We start from the raw sequence: 12892 nt of genomic DNA, 5'->3' as shown, positions 1-12892 counted from the left end.
GCTTGTTTTTAAATTAACTTTTTTTCCTGATAAAGTATTAATTATAATTGACGGTGTCAGGGTATTGCAGAAAAGTTAATGCATCCAAATTTATTGCAAGGGAAAAATCAGAATGAAACTGAAACAAACACTACTGTTGAGGGTTGGTTTATCCTGTGGTGCTCTTGAGCATCAAGAATAAATGTGTTTGTATGTGAAATATTCAATTTGCATCACTTACAGGTGTAAAGTAAATGTTTTTTTATTGGTTTATACTATCATTAACTAAAACTCATTTTCTTTTAATTAAGGCATAACAAGTTGATTCCATTTGCATACTTGGTAGCACAGAGTTCAAGTGGCTCTAATAACGGGCTTAAAATAAATCACTGAGATAATATATAGGAGCAAGGGCTTCCCAGGTGGAGCTTTGTACAAGCATCTGTAGAGGAACACGGATCTGGGCAGACCTCTAAAGGTAGATTCCAATGCGTGAGTTTTCTGGTTTTAATTCAAATTAATCCTAAAACCAAGAATCTGAAACACATCCTTGGTTACTCATTATTTATTTCATTCATATGTTATTTACTAAACACGTTTTAAGGTCAGTTACCCTCCTGGAGCTTATAGTCTAGCAGGAAAAATAGAGTACTTAGCTGGGGCCAAGTTCTCTTGAGGGAGGAAGAAAGGAAAGAGGAAACCACCATTTAAAGAGTACAGAGACATGCCAAGTATTATGCTAGGTGATTTTTTTCCATAGGTTATCTCATTTAGTGTTTGTGACAACCTTACAGGGTAAGTGGTATTGTCCCTGTTTTTATAGATGAAGAGGTGATTAACTAATTTCCAAATCACACAGCAAGTAAAAGCTGTGGGTGAACAAGATCTGCCTAACTCAGCGACCCTGTTTTTATTAGAGAGGAAGTGCAGAGAGTTGTGAAATACATATAGGCAGCCAGAGAATTTGAATCCTCCCAGGTTAGGCATGTAATCTTCATATCACAGCACACATTAAAGGGTATTGTTCCACAGGTATTCAATAAATTCTAATTAAATGAATGAGAAGTTATCTTGTCCTACTTCTCAACAGACTATGCTAGACTCAGAGAACAAGATGACAGGGCGCAAGGATAACTGTACTGTGTCATATTTTGAAATAGTTAGAGATGATCTGGACTTCAAGTGCCGTTGATCTACTTGTTTTTTATCTAGCCTACTTCCAGAAGAGATTTGCGGTGACTCCTGCTACTGGAAAGTCTTTAACATAAGAATAAATGATCAAGAGTTTCATATTTAGGCATTTCTAAGTTCAGTTCTGAGTGCTGCCTATTCTTTACTGTCACCTCAAAGAAGTATTGATTACCTAGATCCTTGCAGGAGAAATATTGAAAACTGTGTTCAGTATTAATATTATAGAATATGTAGAACTTTTCTCCAGATAATAATTTTTATATAAAACCTCAGTAAATGCCAAAGTTATATTAACTATTAAAAAGCATTTTTATTCATTGAGGTAAAGTGGTATCTCTATGACAGGGGGAGCTTTGAGAATGACAAAGGATAGATGATTAGCCTATTCCAGACACTTACCTAGCAACACACTAAGATGGTGGTCTTTGGCAAGCACATGGGTTGTACTTGTTTTTCTTTAATTTTTTTTATTGCCGTAAAATACACTGGTAACATAAACTGGTACCATCATAACCATTTTTAAGGGTACAATTCAGTAGTATTAACTACTATAATATTAATAGTATCATATTGCTGTGCAACCATCACCACCATCCATATCCAATTCTTTTAATCTTGCAAAACTGAAACTCAGTTCCCATTAAACACTAAGTTCCCAACCTTTATCCATCCAGCCCCTGACAACCACCATTCTACTTTCTGTCTGTATGATTATGACTACTCTAGCACCTCCTATAAAGGGGATTCATAAGGTATTTGTCATTTTGTGACTGCCTTATTTCACTTAGCATAATGTCTTCAAGGTTCATTCATATTAGAGCATATGTCAGAATTTCCTGCCTTTTTAAGGTTGAGTAATATTTTCATCAGATGTATATTCCACGTTTTGCTTATTTACTCAGCTGTCAGTGGCAGTTGGATTACTTCCATGTCTTAGCTATTGTGAATGTTTCTAGAAACACAGGTATCCAAATGTCTCTTTGAGATCCTACAATTGAGATACAGTTGTTTTTTGTATACACCCAGATGTGGGATTGCTGGATTGTATGGCAATTCTATTTACAATTTTTGGAGGAACCACCTTGCTGCTTTCCACAGTTGCTGCATTGTTTTACCTTCCCACCGATAGTGTGCAAGTGTTACAGTTTCTCCACATTCTCCCCAACACTGTTATTTTCTGATTTTGTTTTTTACAGTAGCCATCAGTAGCAGATGTGAAGTGGTATCTCACTGTAGTCTTGATTTGCATGAATTGTACTTTTTATCATAACGAGTACTGTATGTTTAAGATAACAGGCGAACTTAATCTCTTCCCTTTTTTTTTAAGTTAAAGTACAATGTTGACATGCAATGTTATTTCAGTTTCAAGTGTACAATATACTGATTTCACAATTCTCTACATTATGCAATGCTTACGACATTAAGTGTGGTTGCCCTCTGTCACCATACAGTGTTACTACAATATTATTGACTGTATTCCCTATGCTGTACTTTAATTCCTGTGATTTATTTATTTCATAACTGGAAGTTTGCACTTCTTAATCCCCTCTGCCTGTTTCCCCCACCCCTTCGGCTCTGGCAACCAAAAGTTTGTTCTCTGTATTTATGAAGCTATTTCTGTTTTGTTTGTTCCTTTGTTTTGTCTTTTAGATTCCACATATAAATGACATCATATATGATATTTGTAAAGTTTTATGGTATTCATCTGACTTATTTCACTTAGGCTAATACCCTTTTGGTCCATCCATATTATCTCAAATGACTTATCCTTTTTCATGGCTGAGTAATATTTATGTATGTGCGCATGGGCATGCATATATCTTTTTGAATTAGTGTTTTCATTTTCTTTCATTAAATACTCAAAAGTGGAATTACTGGATCGTATGGTATTTTTTTTTAACTTTTTTAACGTTTATTCATTCTTGAGAGACAGAAAGAGACACAGTGTGAGTGGGTGAGGAGCAGAGAGAGGGAGGCAGAATCTGAAGCGGGCTCTGGGCTCTGAGTTGTCAGCACAGAGCCTGACGTGAGGCCCGAACCCACAAACCCCGAGATCATGGCCTGAGCCGAAGTCAGATGTTCAACCAACTGAGCCACTCAGGCACTTCAATATGGTATTTTATTTTTAATTTTTTGAGGAACCTCCATACTGTTTTCCACAGTGGCTGCACCAATTTTATTCCCACCAATAGTTTAATAATCCAGACTGTTCTTTTACCCTGCTTTTCAAGAAAATAAGCTATAAGGTTCCCTGTTGGAAGGACGTAAAGAAGTTAACCTCACAAAGCAATTTTTGGATCATCTCAAATACCTGAATGCGTACTTGACATAGGTCCAGAGTTCTATGCCATAGACCATGAAAGAAGTGACTTCTGCTTTAGTATTTGCCTTAGTCTATTTTAGAATAGCATTATGTCTCTATGGAGGCAAATAAGTTAATTATCTGTTGAATGGAGTTATTCAGTATTTTTATCTGAATGCAAATCAGTGCCTGCCAAGCGTGATGATTTAAGTTTTGGCTTTAAAAGGATACTGAGATGTTCTGTCAATAATTAGTGATAGATTGGACTACTAGTTGAGGGTCCTTCTGGGTCTGCATAGTAAAATCTATTCACATAGAGAAGATGGTCTACCTTTGTGGCCTAACGCTTTGTTCCTCTTAAGAGGCTTATCATGTTACTTAAACATGAAACTAAAAGCTGCTAGGACATATGTTACACTAAGTCACATTGTTTAATATTTCAATTTAATCTGTTAAAAGGAGTTTTATACTTTGAATCCTCGAAATAATAATACAAAACACACTTTGAAATACTACTTATAATCCAAGGTATCTGCTAAGCTTAAACATAGGCAAGGTGTATGGGCAGTTACCACTCTTTAATCAATGTCTTTGAAAAGTCTCATCTTGTTTCCAACGTACTTTTCAGTAAGGCAAAGCATAGTTATCATATATGTTAGGAGTGGAGCAGTTATTATTAAACATAGTTACTGCATTGGATTGTGGTAGGGCAGTTATTAATGCTTGCTTTTCGCTTACAGTTCATTGAGTAGGAAGCTGGTGGGGAGTTTGGAGGAATAGCTAACAAAGAAGTAGTTTCTGATTTGAGGGCTCAGAGAATTACCCTTAAAAAAAGAAGCCTAAACATTTATCCACGGGATACAGTTGTGCTGTTTCGAAGAGACACATGCACCCCCATGTTTATAGCAGCACTATCAACAATAGCCAAAGTATGGAAAGAGCCCAAATGTCCATCGATGGATGAATGGATAAAGAAGATGTGGTATATATACAATGGAGTATTACTCAGCAATCAAAAAGAATGAAATCTTCCCATTTGCAACTACGTGGGTAGAACTGGAGGGTATTATGCTAAGTGAAATTAGTCAGAGAAAGACAAAAATCATATGACTTCACTCATATGAAGACTTTAAGAGACAAAACAGATGAACATAAGGGAAAGGAAACAAGTTATATAAAAACAGAGAGGGGGACAAAACATAAGAGACTCATAAATATGGAGAACAAACTGAGAGTTGCTGGAGGGGTTGTGGGAGGGGGGATGAGCTAAATGGGCAAGGGGCATTATGGAATCTACTCTTGAAATCATGGTTTCACTATATGCTAACTAATTTGGAAGTAAATTTTAAAAAATAAAAAATTAAAAAAAAAGAAGCCTAAGAATTTGGACCAAATACTCAGAATATTATTAAAATATTTTTGAAAATTTTGAAAATAAAAGTCCTCTTCCCAAGAGGCCTTTTTCAATTAAATACAATTAATCAGATCTGTCATGCCATGTAGAATCATAAGAATTAAGAATTCCTTTAGTATAAGTTTGAGTCTATGTCTGTTCTTTAGGGAAAGGCTGTGCCTCTGTAGTTCCTCAATCAAAAGAAAACTGTGGCTAAATCTGTGCTATAAACTAAATTTGTTATTCTAATGGTGAAGCCCATTTCATTCACTGAGATTAATTAAAATCTATCATTTTACAGAAAATTTTGGTGAATAAATTGCTTATAAAAATATCAAATAAATCCCTAATAAAGTTTTCTTACTTGTTTAAAATTCTATCTTGCCTAGTGGGAGAAAGTTAATCCTTCAGACATTCATTCTGAAACAAGGATTTTGAAGTGTTCACTTTTCGTCTTGCCCAGATAGAGTTAGGTTCTTTGTGCTCATAAATCAAATCTGTTGACTTGAAGGAAGTCAGTAGAAATATGGAGCATAGTATTAAGAATTAGGAGAGGGAGACATGCAAAATGGCATGTTGAATTAAACTCTTTTATCCATTTTAGCATTCTTTATCAGTTTATTTCATAATTCACATAAATGTATAGTGAACTAGATGACAGAAATGTTAAGGGATAAACTTACAGAAATTATAAGTCTAAGACAACCAGTATAAAAGATTAGTACTGTGGCCTAATTTTTCCATAATTTGTCATACTCACCTCTTGATTCTAGGTGTGACCTTACTTATACAATATATTTTACTTAATCTGTATATGAATGTGGTTAAGTGTGCCCTTCAATTCAAAGACTGTTGGTAGAGGAAAGTCAAAATGAAGGAGGCATTTCTCCAAGCCACATTTTTTGATGGTTAGGCTTTCAGCTAAAAATGTCCACTTCCACTTGTTTATCAATTGTGATATTAACTAATAGGTGCATGCAATTTAGCCAGAAGACTGGATCAACTTCTCAACCTGTCAACCACATATGACAGTGCACTAGAAGCCGTAGAATATTGGAGCATATCCCTGCGATGTAACCTTACTTAAAGATTTAAGGAAGGTAACTTTATTTTAAAACAAACACAGATCAAGGAGATTGCAAAATAAATAAATCACACAAGATTTTCGTGTTACGGGCTCTTTGTGACTCCCCTCCTTCACATACTATCTTCTCCCTGTCCTAATCCCTCTCTGTCATTAGAGCAAGTCACTGGAAAAGTTTTAGAACATCTTAAAAGATACTGCACGAATATTGGTGGGATGAATATATTCACTTTAATTTAATAATATTTTTTAATGGAAATCATAATCAGAAATTAATAAAGATAGCCTACAACCCTGATTGTAGAAATTCCCTTTTGAAAATCCCGATACCTTATATGAAGTATATCAAACCCAAAAGGAAGTTTGGTCAAAATACAGTATTTCAAAAGAGGATTTTTTAGACATTGAGAAAGAGGACTCCCATGAGGGTCAGAGAAGATGTGTCAGTTTGCATTCTAGAATTTAGAATATTAGGATTCTGGGGTTTCTGATATTCCAGTAACCCCTGAGGAAATAAACTAAGATAGGCCTTGGTTTATGTCGCCTGAGTTACTGTGCTGTGGGTAATGGCAGCCGTTCTCTGCTGAGTGCATCATGCCAGGCACCATACACAGTGCTTTACATTCAGACTCCTAGTGCCTTGTAAGGAATGCGTTGTCCCTTTTTACAAACAAGAAAACAGAGACTCAAAGAGAGTAAGTGACTTGCCTGGGATCTCACCCTCAGCCTTCAAGCCCAGGTCTTTCTGACTCTAAGGTAGTCTTTTTATGGTCTGTTGTTTCCAATATAGAAAACCAGTTTGCTATGGTGGGAGAATTTTTATTTTCTTCGTCCTTTTCATCTAAGGATCTGTAAAGTGAACAAAAGTATCTAAATCTCAGTCTTTTGGCCTAATCACATAATACAGCCCAGAATGTTGAAAGATCTCTCAAATTAAGGTTTATAAATAATTTAGATTTAACTTTGATAAAAAGAAGTAGAAAAAATAATGTTGGGAGTTCTAATGTCATTCCAGTTTTCAAAAGGGGGAAAATATGATGATTCTTGAGTAGTCGTAATGGTGATGTGACATTCCTGAACAAGGCTTTTAAAGACAAGGACACAGCAGTCACTGGAAAGCTGCATGGGTTCACTAACAAGCCAGATTTGCTTCTTGGACAGGCTCACTAGACTGTTAGATCCATGAAATTCAAAAGGCAAAGCAACTGACTTTGAGCATGGTGTTTTGCAAGGTCATTTCTCAATATTTTATAGAGCAAGATCAACAGAATTTAGGTTCTAGAATACATTGCTGGATCAATATCTGGTTGAACAGCTGTACCCAATAGGTGATTGATGTCTAGCTGAAGATATATTCTGATGATATTTGACATGGCTCAGTCTTCTACCTTGCAGTAATTTTTATCAGATGTCTATATCAAAGTCCTCATAACCAAAATTTTCATAGGAGGAAGAGAATGCATATCTAATAAACCCATAGCCAGAATAAGAATATAAAAATCACTTTCACAGATTTTAGTAGGTAGAAATGCAGAGGACTGCTCTCAGACTTAAAAACTGAAAAACACAAGTAAAATACAAGAGTTTAAATTCCTTCAATTTTACTATAAGACACTGTTACCTTTAGACATAAGAAATATAGCGTGTGAACCAAAGTAAATTAGTGAACTCCCTTCCTTTTTCCTTATCAGTGATTTTGTGGAATAAAGAAGCTTTTACCAATATGCCTACGATGCTCATTCTGAATGATGCACCTCAATGATAAATTGCACCTCTATAGAGTCAAATCATATCAGGTGCATGTTGCAGATTATGAAAAAATGTTAAACGAGCCCACTAAAGAGTCTTATGATGCTTTTGCCTACCTCTGGCCCACTAATTCTCATAAGTTGTTTTCATCCTTTACAGGAAATTTTTTGAAAAATTTTTAACCATAAGTAGTTGGCTAGCTTTCATTGTTAGATCCTTATAACTTTTTAGCAAGAGCATGGGGCAATTAAATGAAAATCTATGTGTATTTGTCTTTTCTGGAATTGTTTCCTCCCACTAAAGTGTAGATTCCATGAGTCTGAGGACCTTGTCAGTCTTCATTACCTTGACCCTAGGGCTTATGACAGTGCCTGGCACATAGTGGTTGCTTGATAAATATTTGTTAAAAGAAATAATGTCTTGGATGATTTTAACTAAGCTCATCTGCAAGACATTTGACTCCATACAATATAGTTTGCTGTTAGCCCCTATGATTATCAGTGAATGGTTGGACCTTATGTAAAAGGGAACAACTACTGAGTAGGCCAATGAACATGAAGGGAAGCTAACCAAAGATTAAAGAGGATCTTACCCCTATTGTAGGTTAGCTGTGTGAAATTTTCTAGTAACAGCATGTAGGACAGGTCTATTTAGTAGTCAAGTCTTGTAAAATAATACAAGTATTGGTGATAATTACTAATTATATGCCACAACGTATGACCATTAATAAAGGGACTTGGTGCATTATCATGGAGGTGATAATAGGAGTCAGGACAGCGCAGAGCCATGGGCCAGGAATCGGAGTACTCCAGCCAAATTCTGATTCAACCACTTATTTGTTGTCCGACCTTAAAAATGTCACAATAACCACTCTACATCTCAGTGTCTCCATTTGTAAAATAGACATAAGACTAGTAATTCTTTCACAGGGCTGGTGTGAGTATTAAAGGATATAGTTCAGGTAAAGAGACTAGCACGGGATCTGGCACACTGTGGATAATAAAAGCAGGCTCCTTTATGCAGATAAAATTTCTTCCCAGGAAGATGTCCATCCTAGGCCCCAGGCAGGAATTTGGGAACAAGCACTGGGAACCCAGGTCCCCCCAACTTCAAATTCTATTTGCATTCTAGCTCTGCTACTTTAACATGGTGGGAGAAGAACGCTAGAATAATGTTCAACCACCAGCCAAAGTACAGAGTCTGAATGGCCTTTCAGGAAGAAAAAGCAGGCAGATGAATAAGATAAAGGGGAACACAACAGAACAGAAAAATAAAATGTCCTGGCCCTGCGGCATCTGCACAAATAGAGAATACCATCTAAGTACCGTATCTGTTGTTGAGCAGAGGGCGCATAACTTAATTTTAGAAATATTTTATAATTGTTAAGAGTCAAAATTATTTTTGTTTACATATATTTTGACATTGTTAAAAGAGAGGAACATTTTCTCTTGTATATAAATTGCTCTGGGCAAACATAAGATGGAGTAAAATTTAAATATTTGGCACATTTTATCATGATGGCATTTTTCTCAATTGTGTGCTATCACTTATGTATGAACCTTCTTTATTCTATTTCCACAGAATGCTGAAGTTTCTGTTTTTGAAGTAAATATACGCTTCGTTGGTGGACTACTCTCAGCCTACTATCTGTCTGGAGAAGAGGTAAGATGAAACAATAAAATTACATTTTTTGGAGTAAAATGTGCTTTCTATGGTACCTATTTTCATATTTTGATGGGCCTCAAGCATACAATGAATTGTCATATAATATATACTATTAGACCAGCACACTGGGAGATTTGGGCACAAGTTGTAAGGAAATGTTAAGCAATGCCTTTAAAAAAGCCTGCCTCCATTCCGTTAGGTGTGGTGTGGTTACAACCATAAATCACATATGCCTGTTGACCAATTAAAGAGGCTTAGTGCAATGGCAGGCCTGTGAATGATTGTTTTTTCCTTAAAAATTATTTTAATGTTAGCATAATGTTAGCTTAATAAAAACCTTTTTTAAGGTAGAGACATTTTGACAGGTAAGATATAAAAATTACAGTGTTTAAGAAATTGAGAGGGTGAGTGAGATACTCAGCCTTGCAGTGAGAAGCCCTGTAGGCCAGTGTGTCCCTGTGTAAAGTGCTTTGGAGCTCTTCCTAGAGCAAAGCTCAATTAATTATCTGTTCCGAGGAAAGCAGGAATTTTTCATTTAGCTGCCTTTTATTGACAGATTAAGAAAGGATTTTTGTATCATGCTTGTATAGAGTATGAATGCTATTTTCTTGAAAGGTTTTGGACAACTTTATGAATATCTTAAGTTTCCACTAAGTTGTTGGAGCGGACTTCGTCTTTAATGTTGACAGTATTAAAAGCTGACGTCAAGGCAAAACAGTCAGATATTTCAATTTCATGTCAGTCAGATTTGTGTGAGCCTCAGCATTCTGGCTAGAGTGGATCTTACCTAGTGTAGTATTTCATGTATTTCTATGCTCCTTCAAACAGATTTAAGCAGAGCAATAAATGTTTAATGAGAAAAGCTGCTTGACTTTGTTCCTGTCTCTCGGGTACTTTCCTAGCCATAACAAAGCAGCCTGCGCAATCTTAACGTTCTCTCCGTCTTTAGATTTTATTCTACCGTAGATATTTTTAAAGTATATAAATGGCTTCTATATTCCCCTATATCTGTCCTGTTGAAGTGTTAAATTCTTTTCTTCGTTATACATTCTGTCGCCTTCTCAGCCAGGGTAAAGAGACTTTCTGGCACATCATGCCTCTTCTTCCTTTTTTCCAGTCCCACATAACTTCATGTGTTCAGTTTAGTTTAAGATGTTCTAAGCATTAAGCCAGAGAATCCATATTTTTAAAAAGACATACTGAAAATTAATGTTATTTTAGTTAGCAAGTATCTGCTTTTAGAATATTTGTCTTTGAGTGTCTAGTGCCTGGTATTCTCATTGTTTTTGACATGACATACTTACACTGAACTTGGTTTTAACTTTGTTCATCATTTATGTGGAGGTGAGACAATTTGGAGGAAGTAAGAATGGCATGCTAGCATATATCTGGGCTCAAATAGGATAATTGAGCATATAAAGAGAGACAAGTAACATTTCTTTTAAATTTGCATCATATTTAATTGGGATATTTTTTTCACCTGTAACAGTGACTTAAGTTTATATACATATATATTTCATATGTGTGTGTGCTTATTATAGACGTATATTTATGTACTTTATATAACTATAATACCCACAGATATTTTTCCTATAGATAAAATCATTTGCCTCAGATCTTGTAAAGGTACTTGTTTATTCCATACTTAGATAACTTTAGTAAACTAAAGACTACAAAGAACACCTCCATTGAAAATAATTCTTTTAGTGTATTTGTTTTATGCTTATCCCCATGCAAAACATTGTTTTCATTACATCTAGATTGTCTACATTTTAATTTTATAAAAATTACTTAAGGTATTTTCTTTCCTACATACATTTCTGTTTCTATAGAATATACTTTTAGTACATAAGGATTCATCTTCTCAGCATAGTTTTTGCATAACCAGTCTCTAAATGTTGGATAATTGGGTTTTTTCTAGTATTCCTGTATTTTGGATAATGTAGCTAATAAATATTTATTCTCTAAAGTGGGATTTCTTGGTGAGAAGTGATAAATACTAGACTTTTGTAAAACCATCTCCTCGTTTTTTCCTCTCAGTTACCTCATCACTGACAATTTCATTTGACCAATGCACTCGGGGAGTTGTCCATCAGGAATGTGGTCAAGAAAAATTACTTTACTTCAAATCTGTGCTTAAGCTATTTGTCTCCATATCAAAACAAAAAAAAAATAATTGAGCATTCATTAATAGAAAGAACATCAATATGGCCAAATTATGAATTAGTTAGTTTCAGATTGTTGATAATGCTCTATACTGTATTTTTTATGTAAACTAAGGTATTTACTTATCCTGTCTAGGAAAATTCATCTTCCTAAATCATCTCATAGAGGGGTTCTAAGTCACAATAATTTAACATTCCCATTTCATTGCTGAGGCTCAGCAGTATTTTGAGAACATCTTATAAATCGCCATCAGAAGTATATAGCTCCACATTGATATAAACAGAAGATTCTTAAACTTATATTGCAAAAACAGAAGAGGAAGTACCAATTGTTTGTGTTACATGCTTCAGGAAAATTACAATAAGAAACACTAAGTAGTAATCAAGAATGCCAATGGAATTCTAAACCCTACCAAAATTACAACGGGAATATGACATACCTGTTGATAAATAGTTGGATTGTAGGGACATATTCAAAACTTTTAAAACACCCCAGCTCATTTAAAATATTTTGTAGTGCCATTAAAAACAGTCAAGCCATGGGGCGCCTGGGTGGCTCAGTCGGTTAAGTGGCTGACTTCAGCTCAGCTCGTGATCTCATGGTTCGTGGGTCCCAGGCCATGTTGGGCTCTGTGCTGACAGCTCAGGCCTGGAGCCTGCTTCAGATTCTGTGTCTCCCTCTCTCTCTGCCCCTCACCCACTTGCTCTCTCTCTCTGTCTCTGTCTCTCTCTTTCTCAAAAATAAATAAATATTGAAAAACTTAAAAAAAAAAAACAGTCAAGCCACAAGGTTTTCAGTCTATATACGAAATGCAAATAATCACAAAAATTACAAACAGGCTAGAGATAAGATGAATAGTAAATAGGAATGAGTAGTATTAAATATAAATAACATAGATAGTATTGCTCCATTATAAGCTCAAGGGAAACTAAAATCCTCATTGGAGATAGTAAATAGCAGTATCTAGAATATCATTACCCAAAATGTGTTCTACAGAGCACTAGTTTCTTTTTTAGACATGTCAGGATAAGTTTGTATCTGTATACATACTAAAAATAAGTTCAGAAAAAGCTACATCTTATATTCTGTCTTAGAAATTCACAATGTACAGAAAAAGAAACTAATTGAATTTTATTTATCCCTGTGTTTTCCATACTTAACTATAACCTCTCTCCCTTTTTCCTAGTGTAACATTTGCTGAGTTACAAATAATGTTTCCCAGAACAAATTTTAGGAAACCTCACTGTAGAGTAAGAGTAACCTAAGCAAAAATGATATTGAAAGTTGGAAAATGCAAAAAAAAAGATATTACAAGAGAAGATGATACATGTGGGAAGTAGCATGCATAAATGTATCACATATT

General features: G+C 35.2%; 1 protein-coding gene across 1 annotated transcript in view; it reads left to right on the top strand.

Annotated features, from left to right (window-relative positions):
- The window catches only part of MAN1A1 (mannosidase alpha class 1A member 1), a 165730-nt gene that overhangs the window by 47773 nt on the left and 105065 nt on the right, over positions 1-12892 (top strand). Inside the window, exon 4 of the mRNA XM_030316249.1 lies at positions 9280-9360. Within this exon, the coding sequence (XP_030172109.1) occupies positions 9280-9360 (81 nt within the window). The remainder of the gene's footprint in view (positions 1-9279; positions 9361-12892) is intronic.

Source organism: Lynx canadensis, chromosome B2 (genome assembly GCF_007474595.2).
Source record: "Lynx canadensis isolate LIC74 chromosome B2, mLynCan4.pri.v2, whole genome shotgun sequence".
NCBI classification, from domain to species: domain Eukaryota; kingdom Metazoa; phylum Chordata; class Mammalia; order Carnivora; family Felidae; genus Lynx; species Lynx canadensis.
Note: the sequence above shows the minus strand (reverse complement) of the source record. Positions and strands in the feature narration are given on the sequence as shown.